The sequence below is a fragment of the Hylobates moloch genome, unplaced genomic scaffold, assembly GCF_009828535.3.
Source record: "Hylobates moloch isolate HMO894 unplaced genomic scaffold, HMol_V3 SCAFFOLD_16, whole genome shotgun sequence".
Lineage (NCBI taxonomy): Eukaryota > Metazoa > Chordata > Mammalia > Primates > Hylobatidae > Hylobates > Hylobates moloch.
In genome coordinates, this window is record NW_026652291.1 from 71771097 (window position 1) to 71791059 (window position 19963).

Here is a 19963-nt window from a genome sequence, read left to right on the forward strand (position 1 = left end):
TTTCATCTTCCTGTTTGTCTTAAAATTAATTAATTTATTTATTTATTGAGATGGAGTTTCGCTCTTGTTGCCCAGGCTGGAGTGCAATGGCACGATCTCCAGCTCACTGCAATCTCTGCCTCCTGGGGTTAAGCGATTCACCTGTCTCAGCCTCCCAAGTAGCTGGCATTACAGGCATGTGCCACTATACCCGGCTAATTTTGTATTTTTAGTAGAGATGGGGTTTCTCCATTTTGGTCAGGGTGGTCTCGAACTCCCAACCTCAGGTGATCTGCCTGCCTCGGCCTCCCAAACTGCTGGGATTACAGGCGTGAGCCACCGCACCCAGCCCAAAATTTATTTTTTTAATATGGACTTTCGCTCTTGTTGCCAGGCTGAGTGCAATGGCATGATCTTGGCTCACTGTAACCTCTGCCTCCTATCTTCAAGCGATTGTCCTTCCTCAGCCTCCTGAGTAGCTGGAATTACAGGTGCCTGCCACTGTGCCCAGCTAATTTTTTTTTTTTTGTATTTTTAGTAGTGATAGGGTTTTGCCATGTTGGCCAGGCTGGACTCAAACTCCTGACCTCAGATGATCCACCCACCTTGGCCTCCCAAAGTGCTGGGATTACAGGCGTGAGCCACCACGCCTGGTGCTGTTTCTCTTATTTTTAATCTCCTGTGTATTCTGTAGAAGGGATCTAGTCTGGATAATCTTGGTTGACTAAATTAGACTACATTAGCTTGGAAGGGTTACCAAAACAGTTGTTTTGAAGAGTTACCTTTTCTGCTAATATTATTCATGTTGGAAAATTGATACTCCCAGACCTTGTTTTTAGAGCCCTTTGAAACCTCTGTTTCCTTCTAACTGTATACACCTCTGTCCTGACCAGAATGTTTTGTTTCCTGTCCCCTAAATAATGCTCAGTGATCCATAAGTACAGTGCATATATAAGGCATAAGTATGTCCCAGACTTACCTCTCTCTCCATTTCTGCTTATGCTATTTCATCTTCCTCAAATTCCCTTTTGTCTTCTCCACTTACTCAAATTCTACTCTTATTTCAGGACCAAATTCATACTCAGTCTTTCCAATAAAGCCTATACCCTCTGCCTTAGTCTAAAATTCTTCCTTTTCTGTTTTCTTTTTTTCTGGAGACAGAGTCTCACTCTGTCACTCAGGCTGGATGGAGTGCAGTGGTGTGATCATGACCTCCTTGGCTCAAGCAGTCCTCCCCTCAGCCTCCCAAGTAGCTGGGACTACAGGCATATGCCGCTATGCCTGGCTACTTTTTTTTTTTTTTAAGAGTTGAGGTCCTGCTATGTTGCCCAGGCTGGTTTCCAACTCCTGAGCCCAAGTGATCCTCCTTCCTTGGCCTCCCAAAGTACTGGGATTACAGACATGAGCCACTGTACCTGGCCTTTTTCTTCCTATTTCTTTTTTTTTCTCTCTCTAGAGAGAGAGAGAGGGAGGGAGAAATGGATATAAAGATATATATTTATTATAAGGAATTGGCTCAGGCCGTTATGGAGACTTAAGTCTCAAGATCTGTAGGATGAGTTGGCAAGCTGGAGACCCAGGAGAGCCCATGGTGTAGATCCAGTCTGAATCTGAAGGCCTGAGAACTCAGAGAGCCATTGATGTAGTTTTAATCCAAAGGTTTGAGACCCACAAAGAACCAGTGTTTCAGTTTGAAGGCAAGAAAAGCTGATGTCCCTGTTAGTAAGCAGTCAGACAGGACTAATTCTCTCTTAGTGTTTATTTTAGTGTTCATTTGTGTGCCTTGTCCTACCAGCTAGTGGGTAAGCATCTTGAGGGCAGGGACTACAAATCATATTTGCTTATTTGTCATCCGTAAGCCCTTACATCCTTACAAGTAGTAAGTACATCTAATATGTAATACTTTTATAAAAGAGGAAGATTTTAGAGCCGGAAAGGGAAGAACTCTTACTTAACTGAAACAAAGTCTGTTGCATGTGACTATTTTTTGGAAGAACGAGGATTAGAATTTTATTTTCGATTCCTCATCCAGGGTTTTTTCTAATAATTCTTATTAATAATAAATGATAACTTAAATCATTATCTTATTTTAGAGTTTTCCTGGAATCAGAAACAGGTTTAAAATGGGAAGAGAACCAGCCTTGGCAACATAACATAGTGAGACCCCATCTCTACAAATAATAAAAATTAGCTGGACATGGTGGCATGCACCTGTGGTCCCAGCTACTTGGGAGGCTAAGGCAGGAGGATTTCCTGCGCCCAGGAAGTTGAGGCTGCAGTCAGCTGTGATCACACCACTGCACGCCAGCTTGGGTGACAGAGTGAGACCCTGTCTCAAAAAAAAAAGAAAAAGAAGAGTAAAATAATATACCTCTTTCCTTTGTGGTTAGAAGAATAAAATGAAATAACGTATGTGGAATCACTTAGTACAGCGCTTCAATATAGCTAATAGCTGAACAGTTGCTTTTTTTGTACTAGAAAAGTTATTAAAACCTTTTTTCTTTTTTTGCTTAGGAGCAAGAATCAAAATAGTTTGCAGAGTCCTTTGATGTGGGAAATTAGGCAATATTCCTGGAGATTTCACCTTTTTTTCCTCTTTTAATTTAAAAATGTGCATGATACATAATTCAGTTATTCATAAGTATTGTGCCAAAAAAAGAACATATTTAATGTGAAATTATGTCATTATTTCCTCAAAGTATGTTATTTGACATGTTAAATTTGCTGATTCAGATACGATTCCAATTAAGTATTCGAATATAAGGCATCATAACCAAGTAGCAGTTTTATCTTTATGACATGACTATTTAAGCACAGGTTGAAGCTATAGAAGGTGAACTTACAGAATCTAAACACTAGAGTAATTTGAACTTAAATACTCTTTAGAACTCTTCAGTCATGGGAAATGAAATTGATTATTCTCACTTAATTTTTTTTCCGCTCTAGAGTTCTTCGTGAGTACATCTTAAAGCTGTCAAGATGGTTCTAGCAGACCTTGGAAGAAAAATAACATCAGCATTACGCTCGTTGAGCAATGCCACCATTATCAATGAAGAGGTATGTAAAATATTGTATGAAATATATATATGATTGTATATTATCACTAGCATTGGGAAGATGGCTTATTAATAATCCCTGTATTTATATGTATTTTGATGTAGACTTAATACTTGTAGATAAAAGCCTAAAAGTGGATACAGTAAGTAGTGTTTTATTGAGAAATTAACCACAACTTCAAATTTACTTCAACTTTCTATAAAGAATTTTCCAAAAGAAATAAAAAAAAAAACTGACCTTAATTTACATGTAAAAATAACATATTTTATCTTTTGAAAGTGGCTTAAATCTGGAACTGTACTTTTGTTTTCTTTATTGATACAGACCTAAAATTTCATTACCCTGCTTCTTTCTTCTTGGCTAGGCCTGTGCTTATCTGTCCTTTTCTTTGTGACTTTTATTTAGCATTTTTATAAAAGGCCAGCATTTCCATCTTGTCTGTTTTGATTCATTTTCTTTGAAATCTTCAGTTTTTTGGAGATTTTGTAAGCCACTCCTTAGATCATATTAAAATACTTTTCTTCCCGGCTATATTAAGATATTTCTTTGTTCCATTTGTCCCCCACAGATTGTATCTTAGTGGTTTATTAATTGAAAACGATGACTATGGTTCACAAGTATACTTTGTATTTTGTATCAACAATGGAAAAGTACTGAATTTGGTGTTAGAAGACATTGGTTAGAGTCCCACTGTAGCTATTTAGCAGCTGTACGATGTAAATTTGGGCAACTAAACCTTAGATTCCTTAGTGTATAAAATAGGAAAAATAGCATTTACCATAGAAAATGGTTTTAAGTATCAAATAAACTTTCTAACTTGGAGGTTAGAAAACTTATGTAGAATTCTTACATGGAATTTGATCTCAACACTAAACTAATGGAATTAAATAATTTTGAGACCATCTTAGAGATCATTTAGTTCAGCCTCTTATTTAACAGAAACAAAAAGTCAGTTTCATGTGATTATTTATTTGGAAGAACCAGGATTAGAACCTTTTTTTCCTAGTTCCTCATACGGGGCTTTTTCTAATACTGCTTATTAAATAATAAATCATAACTTAAATCATTGTTTGGTCTTGTAATTCCAAATATATAAAACAACTTTCCAAACAGTTTTCCCTGTTGTGTAGCCCTTATGTTCTTTGTGTTTATAGTAGAAAGGAAAGGAAACCAGGGGAGGAGTTCTTGGTGGGAAGTAGAGTAACAGCTGTTGCTTAAATTGGCAGCTTCTCTGTTCTTGATACTGTGCTGCTAGCTAATTAACAAGGAGAAAGCCCTCTAGTGAAAGATCAGTTCCAGTTTTATCAGACCCCTTTAATGAGGGATAGAGAAAACTGGTTAGCCTCTCTCTGTAGGGCATACTAAGTGAGTTGAAGGAGAGACTACATTCAAGAAATATTTGAGGGCCTATGTTTTTGCAGACATTTTTGCTGGCACCAGAGATACAGTGGTGAACAAAATAGACTAAAATTCGTACCCTCATAGAGTTTACATTCTAGTGTGTGAGCACTTTATATACATGAGTGACTGAAGCCTCATCTTTTCTTAAGACTTTTAATTTTATGACCTTTTAACTACAGTGCCTTGCAATTCAACAAACATATGATGATAATAAGTTATTAATGAAGGGTAGCCTCTTTTCCAACTGTATTCTGCTGCTCTAAGTAAAAACGACAAGACTGGGTAACTTTCTTCTGTCACATTTATTTCCATAGTTGTCCAGTTTTTAAGAAAAGCAAATATTAAGCCGGGCATGGTGGCTCACACCTGTAATCCCAGCACTCTGGGAGGCTGAGGCAGGCGGATCACCTGAGGTCAGGAGTTTGAGACCAGCCTGGCCAACATAGTGAAACTCCATCTCTACTAACAATACAAAAAATTAGCTGGGCGTGGTGGCAGGCGCCTGTAATCCCGAGCTACTAGGGAGGCTGAGACAGGAGAATCTCTTGAATCTGGGAGGCGGTGGTTGCAGTGAGCCAAGATCACGCCATTGCACTCCAGCCTGGGCAACAAGAGTGAAACTCTGTTCCAAAAAAAAAAAGAAAAGCAAATATTGTGACTATACACCACTACATAATAGTGACAGGAGCTCTTCAATAACGTAGAAAACATCAAAGGCAACATCTATTTGTAGTAACTTTTTTTTGGCTTGAATATTGTCTTTATTATTACTTTGTGTGTGTGTGTGTGTTTTGTTTTTGTTTTTGTTTTTTGTTTTTTTTTTTGAGACAAAGTCTCACTCTGTCGCCCAGGCTGGAGTGCAGTGGCACTGTCTTGGCTCACTGCAGCCTCTGCCTCCCGAGTTCAAGTGATTCTCCTGGCTTAGCCTCCTGAGTAGCTGGGATTACAGGCACGTGCCACCATGCCCAGCTAATTTTTGTATTTTTAGTAGAGATGAGGTTTTGCCGTGTTGGCCAGGCTGTTCTTGAACTCCTGACCTCAAGTGATCTGCCCACCTCGGCCTCCCGAAGTGTTGGGATTACAGGCGTGAGCCACCATGCCCGGCCTATAATTACTTTTATATAGGAATAAAATTGTGGTAATTAATACTTGGGTGTAAAACTAAATGGGGTCTCTTATTTTGACAAAATGACTAAACATTTAATAAAATTATCTCTCCAGAACTAACTGAAAAACCCAGTAGTGTGGTATTATTTTATTAAGCTGTGGTTGTATAAGTGATCAACCGTTGTTTTTATGGAACTGAAATGATACATTGGGTGCTTTAAATTTCATTTATTTCTTTATTTTCAGGTATTGAATGCTATGCTAAAAGAAGTCTGTACCGCTTTGTTGGAAGCAGATGTTAATATTAAACTAGTGAAGCAACTAAGAGAAAATGTTAAGTAAGTTAAATTAATCAGGTAAAACACAGGCACAGTTAAGTTTAGTTTACTGGAAAGAGGTGCTAACTAGAAGTGTTTGCTGTATCAGGAATCATTTCTGCTCTGCAGCACTGGAAAAGTGCTGTGTTGGAGCTCATATGTTGGGTGAGAGCATGTGTAGTATGTTTCCATAATGATGGTTCAAAGAATGAACTACATGTGATTTTCATTTAATTACATATTTTTTTTCTATTTTACTATTCTTTTATTTGGATGGATTCGATTAAATACTGTATAGTATTTTAATATATAAAGCCTTTTAACAATTCAGGTTCTTCATAGAAAAGTACTGCCATTTTATTCTTTTTAGGCTTAAGATGATCTTAACCTTCATTATTGGAGGACTGTATTCTCTTTTGTTCTCCTTTTGGTTTCTCTGTTTCATATTTGAATGAAGAATTAATGTGTGGTCTCAGTTATCGTATTCATTGGGAGAGGCACTGAGTTGGTAGGACACACAGAGCAATACAGGTAGCTCAGTTAACTGCTTGAATCTTATCTCTTACCATGCTTTAGACATCTCTCCTTGTATTGTTAGACTGAGATTAGTTGTGCGACTACCAGCATGTAAGCATTTAGACATAGAGGAAGTAGCTGGGCGCGGTGGCTCATGCCAATCCCAGCACTTTAGGAGGCCGAGGTGGGTGGATCATGAGGTCAGGAGATCGAGACCAGCCTGGCCAACATGGTGAAACCCTGTCTCTACTAAAAATACAAAAAATTAGCCGGGCATGGTGGCACACGCCTGTAATCCTAGCTACTCGGGAGGCTGAGGCAGGAGAATTGCTTGAGTCTGGGAGACAGAGGTTGCAGTGAGCCAAGATCATGCCACTGCACTCCATCCTGGCTGACAGTGAGACTCTGTCTGAAAAAAAAAAAAAAAGAAAGAAAAGAAATAGAGAAAGTAGTCCTGATTTCTGTTGTAAAGATATATAAAATATATAAGCTGCAAGAAAAGTAAATAAAACTAGTTCTTTGTGGTGATATTATGACAAATTTATATTTATACTTTCAAGTGTAATCCTTGAAAACCAAAGTCTTGCATCTAATACTTCATGGCTTTATGATATAGACTTACGAATCTGTAGTAATTACATGAATGTTAATTGGAAGACTATTAATATGAATGACTGAATGTTGTACATTTTTTGGAGCAGAAGCTTCTTTTTCTTAGAGTTTCTTAACTGATTTTCTCGTCCCCACCCCAATCACCAACCACCATCATAAAGGTCTGCTATTGATCTTGAAGAGATGGCATCTGGTCTTAACAAAAGAAAAATGATTCAGCATGCTGTATTTAAAGAACTTGTGAAGGTAAAAGTATATGAAGATTGTACCGTGATTCTATACTCAGTGGATAAAAACACATTAGCACTACAAATATTTCAGAATTTTTTAATATGTTTTTTATGGAATATTCATCTGTATTAAAATATTAATGAAAGGATTATTGAGTTTTCTTAGGGACCTATTTTTTTTTTTTTTTTGAGAAGGAGTTTCACTCTTGTTGCCCAGGCTGGAGTGCAACCTCCGCCTCCCGGGTTCAAGCAATTCTCCTGCCTCAGCCTCCCGAGTAGCTGGGATTACAGGCATGCACCACCATGCCTGGCTAATTTTGTATTTTTAGTAGAGACGGGGTTTCTCTGTGTTGGTCAGGCTGGTCTTGAACTCCTGACCTCAGGTGATCTGCCCGCCTCAGCCTCCCAAAGTGCTGGGATTACAGGTGTGAGCCACTGCACCTGGCCAGGACCTATTTTTGTTGTAGACTTTACTGAATATACATAATTCTGAGTGCAGATATGAAGGCTAGTACTATTCCTGCAAAAAATGCCAAAGCCAAGATGTGATGAGTGAAATTTCACTACAGATTGGTTGATGGAAGGGCCTAAGTTTTTCCTCTTTCACTATCATGTTTTGCCTAGTGATGGTCCTGCTTTTGTATGGCAAAGTTACATATAGCAAGTATTCTTTTCTACACTGTTCGTTGTGTAAGGAATTCCCTTTGCAAAGACCAGGTATCCCAGTTCTTGCCTAGATTATGAGCAATTTTGAATTAGTGAAAGTTTTATTTTCAAGTAGTAAATATAGCCGGTTGCCCTGCCTCACCTTATTGCTGATCATGCAAATTATGGTGAAAATCTTAGAGCTTAAAAAATATATATTGGCTCAGTTGTAGAAGAAAAAAAGAAAGGAGCTGTTAAAAAAATTATTTTAGTCCAGGCATGGTGGCTCATGCCTGTAATCACAGTGCTTTGGGAGGTGGAGGTGGGAGGATTGCTTGAGGCCAGGAGTTTGAGACCAACCAGGGCAATGTAGTGAGAACCAGTCTCTACAAAAAAAAAAAAAAAAAAAATTGATAAAATTAGCTGGTGCAGGCCAGGCGCAGTGGCTCACATCTGTAATCCCAGCACTTTGGGAGGCTGAGATGGGTAACCACCTGAGGTCAGGCGTTCGAGACCAGCCTGGCCAACATGGTGTAACCCCGTCTCCACTAAAAATACAAAAATTAGCCGGGCATGGTGGTGCACATCTGTAGTTCCAGCTACTCCGGAGGGTGAGGCAGGAATATTACTTGAGCCCAGGAGTTCGGGGTGCAGTGAGCCGTGATTGTGCCACTGCACTCCCGACTGGGGGAGAGGGTGAGACCCTGTCTTTAAAAAAAACAAAAAAATTTTTTTAGAGGAATAGATGCCCACTAGTTCTACAATCATTTCCCCCCCATTGTTTGAATATTTTCTTTCTTTTTTTTTTTTTTTTTTGAGTCTCCCTCTGTCACTCAGGCTGAAGTGCAATGGCATGATCTCTGCTCACTGCAACCTCTGTCTGCCAGGTTCAAGCAGTTCTTCTGCCTCAGCCTCCCAGGTAGCTGGGATTACAGGTGTGTGCCACCATGCCCAGCTAATTTTTTTTTTTTTTTTTTGTATTTTTAGTTGAGATGGGGTTTCACCATGTTGGCCAAGATGGTCTCTATCTCTTGACCTAGTGATCTGCCTGCCTTAGCCTCCCAAAGTGCTGGGATTACAACCATGAGCCACTGTGCCCGGCCTCTTTTTTTTTTTTTTTTTTTTTTTTTTTTTTTTTTTTTAAAGAGACAGTCTGATTCTGTTACCCAGGCTGGAGTGCAGTGGTGCAATCATGGCTCACTGTAGCCTCAACCTCCTGGGCTCAGACAATCCTCCTGCCTCAGTGCCCCCCAAGTAGCTGGGACTACAGGTATGTGCCACCATGCCTAGCTAGTTTTTGCATTTTTTGTAGAGACAAGGTTTTGCCATGTTGCCCTAGCTGGTCTTGATCTCCTGACCTCAAGTGATCCACCTGCCTTGGCCTCCCAAAGTGTTAGGATTGCACATGTCAGCCACTGTGCCTGGCCAGAAATTTTTATTGTTAGGGGCTCATAACTGTAGGCAATTCTGGAGCATCAAGTGCTTTATTAAGAAGCATTTATTGAGTACCTACTTTATTTCAGGAAGTATGCCAAATGCTGCTGATAGCAGAAATAAATGACTGGTCGTTATACTCAGATGCTTATGGTCTAGAGCAATGGTGTACAAAGCAAGGTCAAAATTATTTTCATAATACTAAGACATTATTTGACTTTTGTACTATGTTGACATTTGCACTGAAAACAATGGTAGGTAAAACTCCCTGGTATGAATCAAGGCAGTGGCACCAGACGATACTAGTAGTTTCTGGACTGTTTATTTGTTTATTTATTTTTGAAGACAGAGTCCCTGTCATTCAAACTAGAGTGCAGTGGCGTGATCAGAGCTCACTGCGGCCTCAAATTCCTGGGCTCAAGCGATCTTCTCTCCTCAGCTTCCAGAGAAGCTAGGACTACAGGCATGCATCACCATTTTTTTTGTTTGTTTGGGTTTTTGTTGTTGTTTTTTTGGGTTTTTTTTTGAGACAGGGTCTTACTCTGTTGCCCAGGCTGGAGTGCAGTGGTGTGATCATGGCTTGCTGCAGCCTCATCCTCCCTGGGCTCAGGTGATCCCTACACCTGAGCCTCCCTACTAGCTGGGACTACTACTCTTTGAGCCCAGGAGTTTGAGACCAGCCTGAGCAACATGGTGAAACCACATCACTACAAAAAATACAAAAATTAGCTGGGAACGGTGGCTTACACCTGTAAACTGAGTTAGTCGGGAGGGTAAGGTGGGAGAATCGCTTGAATCCAGGAGGTAGAGGTTGCAGTGAGCTGAGATCATGCCACTGCACTCCAGCCTGGGCGACAGAGCGAGACCTGTCTCAAAAAAAAAAAAAAACAAAGCCTCCAGGCATGGTGGCGCACGCCTGTAATCCCAGTACTTTGGCAGGCTGAGGCAGGTGGATCACCTGAGGTCAGGAGTTTGAGACCAGCCTGACCAACATGGTGAAACCCTGTCTCCACTAAATAAAAAAAAAAAAAAATTAGCCGTGTCTAGTGGCACATGCCTGTAATCCCAGCTACTTGGGAGGCTGAGGCAGGAGAATGGCTTGAACCTGGGAGGCAGAGGTTGCAGTGAGCTGAGATCACACCATTGCACCCAGCCTAGGCCACAAGGGCGAAACTCCATCTAAAATAAAAATAAAAAGGACTTGTATCTATCATCTGTCTCTATCATGAGTTTGACAGTATCCCACTAACTTTTCTGATGAGGGTCAGTATTGATATTAATGAATAAAGTTTTTTGATTATGTATAGTGAAATGTGTCAATAACGAGAGATCTGCCTAACTCAGTGAACCAATGTTTTGTGAATAGCTAGTGCGTGATGTTACAAGGTCATGTACCAGTATAAGATTCATTTAAAATGCAAGATGGAATCACAGATTTTAATGTAACAGAGTATAAAAGTTTATATGGTTTCAGATTCTACATTGTAGCTAACCTTTACAAACTACCATGATTATAAAGAAGCGCTGAGACCAAGGAGTTGAAAACTGCTGTTCTCGATGGTGGGAAGAAGAGAAGACAAATTTATAAAATTATTTATTAAAACATATATGTTCCAAATAATGGGTCCATAGAGAGCTGGGAGATTTTGCCATGACATGTAGAAAATGGAGGTGAATGTGGAACAGCATCAGTGTACTGAAAGGATCTATGAGGAAGGGAAGTGGATTTATGTTTAAGACAGATTTTGCCTATTTCAAAAGTTTGCCTTAGGGTAGGCTGATGCCTAGGAAAGGTATAAGAAAATGTATTTTCCTCTCTTCTCTGCCTCATGGCTTTCCTTGAAATTCAGGTATAATATGGATTATGTAATTTTTATGGATGGCTTGGCAGAGTTTCTCTCAAAGGTTTAGACTTCTTGGACCACGTGATTTCTATTGCAACTACTCAGCTCTGCTGTTGTGGCACAAAAGCAGTAAATGGGTCAGGCACGGTGGCTTACACCTGTAATCTCAGCACTTCAGGAGGCCAAGGCTGGAGGATTGCTTGAGGCCAAGAGTTCAAAACCAGTCTGGGCAACATAGCAATACTCTATCTCTACAAACAAATACTAAAATTAGCCAGACATCATGGCATACGCCTGTAGTTCCAGCTACTCAGGAGGCTGAGATGGTTGGATCGCTTGAGTCCAAGAGTTCGAGACTGCAGTAAGCCATGATTGTACCAGTGCACTCTAGCCTGGGTGACAGAGTAAGACCGTGTCTCAAAAAAACAAAAAAAGTGGTAAATGAATGGGCATGACTGTATTAGATTGAAATTTTTTTCAGTGTAATAACTAGAAATGTAATAACTTTACAGCTTGCTGCCCAGGCGGGACTAATAGCTCATTGCAGTCTCAAACTCCTGGGCTCAAGCAGTCTTCCTGCCTCAGCCTCCTTGATTAGCTGGGACCACAGGTGCATGCCACCACACCTGTACAATTCTTTAAATTAGTAGAGGCAAGATCTTGTTATGCTGCCCAAGCTGGTCTCAAACTCCTGGTCTCAATGAATCCTCCTCCTTTGTCCCCCCAGAAAGGGCCGGGATTATAGGCATGAGCCGCCACACCCAGCCTCCATTGAAACTTTATTTTCACATAGTTTACCAACCCCTGATCTAGGACATTAACTATTATGGATTTATTATTACATCATACATTGCAAGCTCCAAACAACTGACTCCCAAGTGAATTATTTTTTAAATGTCCCATGCTTTTTTTTGTTTTTGTTTTTGAGACAGAGTCTCGCTCTGTCGCCCAGGCTGGAGTGCAGTGGTGCGATCTCGGCTCACTGCAAGCTCCACCACCCGGGTTCACGCCATTCTCCTGCCTCAGCCTCTAGAGTAGCTGGGACTACAGGCGCTTGCCACCACGCCTGGCTAATTTTTTGTATTTTTAGCAGAGATGGGGTTTCACCGTGTTGGCCAGGATGGTCTCGATCTCCTGACCTTGTGATCTGCCTGCCTCTGCCTCCCAGAGTGCTGGGATTACAGGCATGAGCCACCACGCCCGGCCCTAAATGTCCCATGCTTTTTTAATTTGGAGGCTATCCCTATATGAACCTCAGTTTTCCACTGACTGTCATTTTAAAGTTGATGATTATTTTTTACTAGCCCTCTAAATGTAGTAACTTTACAGTAAATATTTGGCATTGGAGAATTTACAGTTTGTCCTGGAAAATCTTTCACATATAATCTGTAATTTTGTTAAGTAAATATTTCTCAAATTGAATATGGACATTAGCACTCTCGAGTATGGCATCCACTAGCCACATGTGGTTATTGAGCATTTGTAATGTGGCTAGTCCAAACTGAGACGTGTTTTACATATAAAATACACACCAGATTTTCAGACTTGGTATGGGAAAAGAAATGTAAAATATCTCATTAATTTTTTATATAGATTACATATGAAAATGATAATTTTTTAGATGTATTGGGGTAGATATTAAAATTAGTATCACCTGTTTTTGCTTTTTAAATGTCAGTACTGGAAATTTTAAAATTCATGTGTAGCCTTCACATACAGTTTTGTATTACATTTCTGTAGTGCTGATGTAGATTCCTCCTGTGGCTTAAATTTGGTTTCACATTTTATACTCCAGCTTGTTCTAAAAAACTTTGTGAGATCTTTACCTCTGAATTGGTTTGGAGTATAGACTTGATTATGACTTCTTAAATTTATGTTCTTAAATTTTACTCTGTCTATACAAAGGGGAATAATTGTATTATAATAGCTTATGGTAGCTTTTACATGAAAATGTCCTTATTTACATACTTTAAAAGTTGTGGCAGCACGGTGGCTCACGCCTGAAATCTCAGCACTCTGAGGCTGAGACAGAAGGATTGCTTAAACCCAGAAGTTGGAGACCAGCCTGGGCAACATGGCAAGACCCTGACTCTACAAAAAAAATTTTTTTAAATTAACTAGATGTGGTGGCATGTGCCTGTAGTCCCAGTTACTTGGGAAGCTTAAGTGGGAGCATCATTTGAGCCCAGGAGATCGAGGCTGCAGTGAGCTCTGATTATGCCACTGCACTCCAGCCTGGGTGACAGAATGTGACCCTGTCTCAAAAAAGGAAAAAAAAAGTTGTGGGGAAGGGGTTTTGAATTTAAATGTATGTTAACCTGATTTTTTTTTAATTTATTTTTGGTATTTAGCTTGTAGACCCTGGAGTTAAGGCATGGACACCCACTAAAGGAAAACAAAATGTGATTATGTTTGTTGGATTGCAAGGGAGTGGTAAAACAACAACATGTTCAAAGGTAAATTGAACTTAATTTAAAAAGAAGTCATATGGAAGATAGGTTTGTATAAATCAAGTTTCGTATTTAATATAAAAATATAAAGCCTGGCTTTATAATATTGAAATATATATTTTATTAATTATAATTAATTAGAATACATTTATATATTATAAATAACATGTTATTTATATTTTATTAAAATATACTTATAATAAAATATATTTTGTGATATATTAAAATATATTTATAATATATTAAAATATCTTATAAAGCCAGGCTTTATAATACTGTTGCTTTATAATTTTCTGTTACTTGATGTATGTTTTTAAATAGTTTTTTGTAGGATAAGAGGAGAGATCCTCATAGTTTCTTATGATTTCTTTTTTGTAAGAAGGTAGACATCTGTAACTATGCAATTTCTTTTATTAAAAAAAGACCATTCCTATCCTTTCAGGAAGTGACTGTATGATTTTTGGAGAAAAGAACATGGAGTTTACTTTATCCTCTATGGCTCAGGACTCCTTTTTCAGGTTCCCACCCAGCATACTATAGATCTTCATTTTGTATATCCTTATGCAATATTTTTTTAGACTGAGGCTTACTTTGTTGCCCAAGCTAGAGTGCAGTGGCACGCGAACATAGCTTACTGTAGCCTTGACCGCTTTATGCTAATTTTTAATTCAGTTTACCACTCCTTTCTCCCGAATTGGGTGTCTCAACAATATTACGGGATTTTTCCACAAGCTTCATATATGTTACAGTTTGAGAGGGAAAAAGAGAAAAGGATGATTTTTAGATCGTTTTGTTGTTGTTGTTAATTAACATTAATAGTAGTTAACATTTTTTACTATGATCATTTGCTACTTGATCATCTTATATTTGAATGCTACTGCATGACAATTAGAATATAAAACTTTGTAGGAAATTTGCCACATTCAAAAATCTTTAATAATATTTTCAGGAGAATTATAAGCAGTTTTATTTTACTCCTTAGGTAAATAATAAGGAAAAACAGAAGAAATTATATGTATAATTTGTTATATTTTATGATATTATATTTTTAAATCTTTTCTCACCCAGCTAGCGTATTATTACCAGAGGAAAGGTTGGAAGACGTGTTTAATATGTGCAGACACATTCAGAGCAGGTAATGTCTTGAAATTTGAAAATTGTTGTATATAATTTTTATTTTCAAGTTTGAGGATTCATGAACTCTTTATCTTCTAGGGGCTTTTGACCAACTAAAACAGAATGCTACCAAAGCAAGAATTCCATTTTATGGAAGGTAGGTTACTGTTTTTTATTTTAACACTTATATGCCTCTTCTTGTCTGTCAGCTTTTTTTTTTTTTTTTTTTGTGAGACAGAGTCTCCCTCTGTCACCCAGGCTGGAGTGCAATGGTGCAATCCTGGCTCACTGCAACCACCACCTCCTGGGTTCAAGCGATTCTCCTGTCTCGGCTTCCTGAGTAACTGGGATTACAGGTGGCCACCACCACGCCTGTCTAAATTTTTGTAGTTTTAGTAGAGACAGGGTTTTGCCAGGCTGGTCTTGAACTCCTGACCTCAGGTGATCCGCCTTCCTCGGCCTCCCAAGGTGCTGGGATTACAGGCATGAGCCACCACGCCTGACCATGCCCTGCTAATTTTTTTTAAAACTTTTTATGAAGACCCTGTCTTATAAAATATCCTATGTTGCCCAGGCTGGTCCCAAGCTCCTGGACTCAAATGATCCTCCCACCCCAGCCTCCCAAAGGGCTGGGATTACAGGCTTGAGCCACTGTACGCAGCCACACACATATTCTTATTAAGTGTATTTCTACCTGAGTTTTTGGTGGTGGTTCTTAATTTAGGGGAAAAGCTTTTTTTGTAACATTATGTGTCTTTATTTGATAGTAGTGATCTGCATATAAAAAGTTGCCACTAATCAGAAGAGTGCAAATTAAAATATCTCATTTCTTGATTTTCAAGCTGACAAAGGTTGTATTGGGGATTGTGAAAATGTAGTGAAATAGGGATGAGATTAAACTTTTATGGAAGAGATTTGCCTCATAAAAGTGAAAAGCCTTAAATGGTCATACCATTTGTTCCAAATTCAACTTATAAGGGTGTGTCATAACATAGTGTCAAAGAAGAAACATTTACGTACCAATTATATTGGCTGTATTTTTAATATCAAGAAATTGGAAACACTGCCATGCACAGTGGCTCATATCTGTAATCCCAGCACTTTGGGAGGCTGAGGTGGGAGGATCACTTAAGCCCAGAAGTTGGACACCAGCCTGAGCAATATAGCAAGACCTCATCTCTACAAAAAATAAATTTAAAAAATTTTCAGGCTGGGCGCAGCACGTTGGGAGGCTGAGGCAGGCGAATTATGAGGTCAGGAGTTTGAAACCAGCCTGGCCAACACAGTGAAACCCTATCTCTACTAAAAGTACAGAAATTAGCTGGGCGTGGTAGTGGGTGCCTGTAATCCCAGCTACTTGGGAGGCTGAGGCAGAAGAATCGCTTGAATCTGGGAGGCGAAGGTTGCAGTGAGCCGAGATCGTGCCACTACACTTCAGCCTGGGTGACAGAGCTAGACACCGTTTTAAAAAAAAAAATTTTTTTTAGACTGGGCACAGTGGCGCACACCTGTAAACCCCGTACTTTGGGAGGCTTAGGCAGGTGGATCACCTGAAGTCGGGAGTTCAAGACCAGCCTGACCAACATGGAGAAAGCCCGTTTCTACTAAAAATACAAAATTAGCTGGACGTGGTGGCGCGTGCCTGTAATGCCAGCTACTCAGGAGGCTGAGGCAGGAGAATCGCTTGAACCCGGGAGGCAGAGGTTGTGGTGAGCTGAGATTGCATCATTGCACTCCACCCTGGGCAACAAGAGCGAAACTAATAAATAAATAAATTTATAAATAAATAAATAAATAAATTTATAAATAAATAAATAAATAAATTTATAAATAAATAAATTTATAAATTTATAGATAAATAAATTTATAAATTTATAGATAAATTTATAGATTTATAGATAAATAAATTTATAGATTTATAGATAAATTTATAGATTTATAGATAAATTTATAGATTTATAGATAAATAAATTTATAAATTTATAGATAAATAAATAAATTTAAAAAAGAAATTGGCTCATGCATGTGATCCCAGCATTTTGGGAGGCCAAGGCAGGCATATCATGAGGTCAGAAGTTTGAGACCAGCCTGACCAACATGGTGAAACCCCATCTTTACTGAAAATACAAAAATTAGCCAGGCCTGGTGGCAGACACCTGTAATCCTAGCTACTTGGGAGGCTGAGGCACGAGAATCCGTTGAACCCAGGAGGCAGAAGTGGCAGTGAGCCAAGATCACACCACTGCGCTCCAGCCTGGGCGACAGAGTGAAACTTTGTCTCAAAAATAAATAAATACATAAAAATTAAAAAAAAAACTGGAAAAATGTCAAATGTCTAATAGTAGGGTGTTATTTAATAAATGATACAGCCATTTGATAGAATGCTGTATAACCTCAAGGTTATGTTTTACAGAAATATTTTTTCTTTTTTCCCCGTGTTATTTTTAAAGAGACGTGGTCTTGCTCTGTTGCCCAAGTTGGAGTGCAGTTGCGTGATCATAAGCTCACTGCAGCCTCGAACTCATGGACTCAAGTGGTCCTCCTGCCTCAGTCTCCCAAGTGGCTAGGACTATAGGCGCATTCCACTATGCCAGCTAAATTTTTTTTTGTAGAGATGGAATCTCACTATATTGCTCAGGCTTGTTACAAGAATATCTACTCGTTTTATAAAATGCTTCCAAAGGGATGTTAAATGGAAAAATGTGTGAAACACTGTGAGCATGAGTTCAATTGTTAAAGAAGGTATAAAAAATAAATTTGAAGGAGACACAATTCATTCAAAAAAGACATGCAGTAGAATCATACTGGGTTTTGGAATTGGAAAATTGGATAATGCTTCATGCTTTTTTAGAAGTAGATTCTGTATTTAATACTTCATAGATTTTCTTCTTCTAAATTGAAATTGGGGTCATTTTGGCTTTTTCAAAATAGATTATAGGTAAATTAACAATTTCCGAATTAGTAGTATTTGGAAGTTTTGTCGTTTTGTTAAATCATTTGTCCATGTTATATAGTTATACAGAAATGGATCCTGTCATCATTGCTTCTGAAGGAGTAGAGAAATTTAAAAATGAAAATTTTGAAATTATTATTGTTGATACAAGTGGCCGCCACAAACAAGAAGACTCTTTGTTTGAAGAAATGCTTCAAGTTGCTAATGCTATAGTAAGTAGCTTTCAGTGTAACACTATTATTAGGACTTTGGTTAATTTAATTATAAAACCAGGTTGAGTATATGACCAATGTAACTTATTCTTTGCCTGTGAGGCAGATCCCAAGTAATTTATTTTTGTTTTGGGCACCTATATCTATGTGGTAGGGACTTAATTTCATTATTTTTGCTCTCCATTAAATATAAAATTTTCATAAGTATGAAAAAATAATTTCCTTTTTCACTTAATCATCTATTAGTATGCATAAGAAAACGTTTAAAAATTAGTAATTAGGCTGGGTGTGGTGGCTCACATCTATAATCCCAGCACTTTGGGAGGCTGAGGCGGATGGATCATAAGATCAGGAGTTCGAGATCAGCCTGGCCAACATGGTGAAACCCTGTCTCTACTAAAAATACAAAAATTATCTGGGCGTGGTGGCGGGTGCCTGTAATCCCAGCTACCTGGGAGCCGAGGCAGGAGAATCGCTTGAACCCGGGAGGCAAAGGTTGCAGTGAGCCAAGATCGCACCATTGCACTCCAGCCTGGGCAACGAGCAAAACTCCATCTCAAAAAAAAAAAAAAAAAAAAAAAAATTAGTAATTAGCCTTTAGTGTCTGTTGAATTTCCTTTTTAAAAATTCAGTTGGAAATACTTAGATTTTTAAATACATTAAAAAATATTAATTATCATTTTGTGTCTCTTTAAAAGTGTGATGGAAACAATTTGGGGGAGGAGAAGCAGTTTATAGATATCTGCAGCATGTATTATTAGGAACCCACGTCTTGACATTGGAGTGTTAGCAGTAATTCTTTGGTTTGTGGTTGATGCTAATAAGTTTCTTTTCAGTTATGTTGTTATTTTGACCAAGTTGAGCAGATCTAAGGGAAATAGCCTCAAGTGTATTTTATCCGTTTTCAGGATACACTCTTATAGTTTGATTTGTCTTTGTACTTTTTTTGCCTAGATTGCCATTCTTTCAAATCTTTGCATAACCTTTTCCTCTTTATTCAGGCCTCAGCTCAAACATTAGGTCCAGAGAGGCCTTCCCTGACTACCTTACTAGAAAATGCTCCCATACTTCAAAACTGATACTCTCTATCCCATTTTCGTTGTTATACATCTGAAATGTTTATCTATTATATATGTCCTCTGACTAGAATGCAAGTTTCTTAGGACAAATATTTTCTCATTTACCTTTTTGTTCTCAGGACCTAGATGGTACCTGATAATACATAGTACTTCAACAAATATTTATGGATTGAATAATTATTTATAGTGTAAATATTGTGGGGTTGTTTTTTTTTTTTTTTTTGAGATGGAGTTTCACTCTTGTCGCCCCAGGCTGGAGTGCAGTGGCATGATCTCAACTGACTGCAACCTCTGCCTCCTGGGTTCAAGTGATTCTCCTGCCTGATCCTCTCAAGTAGCTGGGATTACAGGCGCTTGCCACCATGCCTGGCTAATTTTTGTATGCTAATTTTTGTATTTTTGGTAGCGACAGGGTTTCACCATGTTGGCCAGGCTGGTCTTGAACTCCGTCTCAGATGATCCACCCGGCTCGGCCTCCCAAAGTGCTGGGATTACAGGCATGAGCTGCTGTGCCTGGCTCTAAATATTGTTTTATAGCTTCTAATGATGACATTTGCTTAGGAGTAATAAAAATCTTTTCTAAAGTATCTTTTCTATTTAAACTTTCTAGCAACCTGATAACATTGTTTATGTGATGGATGCCTCCATTGGGCAGGCTTGTGAAGCCCAGGCTAAGGCTTTTAAAGATAAAGTAGATGTAGCGTCAGTAATAGTGACAAAACTTGATGGCCATGCAAAAGGAGGTGGTGCGCTCAGTGCGTAAGTATCATTGATACTGTTGTCCTCTGTCTTGGGATTATATGGGGAAGGATATGTGTTTATAGCTTTCATATTGATCATTTAAAATATGTTTCAATAGTGAGCCTAATATGGTTTATAAAGGAAGTTTAAATAGAAACAATTTTGGAGCCTGTCTGATATAGTTCTATTATAACTTGTGAAATGAAACCTGAGTTTTGTACCTTTGTCTAATTAGCTTTGGAGGTGGATTCACTTCGAATTTCAGATCTG

The 19963-nt window shown here is 38.6% G+C and overlaps 1 protein-coding gene across 5 annotated transcripts in view; it reads left to right on the forward strand.

Annotated features, from left to right (window-relative positions):
- LOC116484611 (signal recognition particle subunit SRP54) overlaps nt 1-19963 on the forward strand; it is a 95969-nt gene that overhangs the window by 10751 nt on the left and 65255 nt on the right. For all 5 annotated transcript variants that reach the window (XM_058429600.1, XM_032179468.2, XM_058429598.1 and 2 more), the window contains exons 2-9: nt 2926-3036; nt 5791-5882; nt 7151-7235; nt 13494-13598; nt 14661-14727; nt 14808-14865; nt 17723-17873; nt 19563-19711. In XM_058429600.1, the coding sequence (XP_058285583.1) occupies nt 2959-3036; nt 5791-5882; nt 7151-7235; nt 13494-13598; nt 14661-14727; nt 14808-14865; nt 17723-17873; nt 19563-19711 (785 nt within the window). In that variant the 5' untranslated portion in view covers nt 2926-2958. The remainder of the gene's footprint in view (nt 1-2925; nt 3037-5790; nt 5883-7150; nt 7236-13493; nt 13599-14660; nt 14728-14807; nt 14866-17722; nt 17874-19562; nt 19712-19963) is intronic.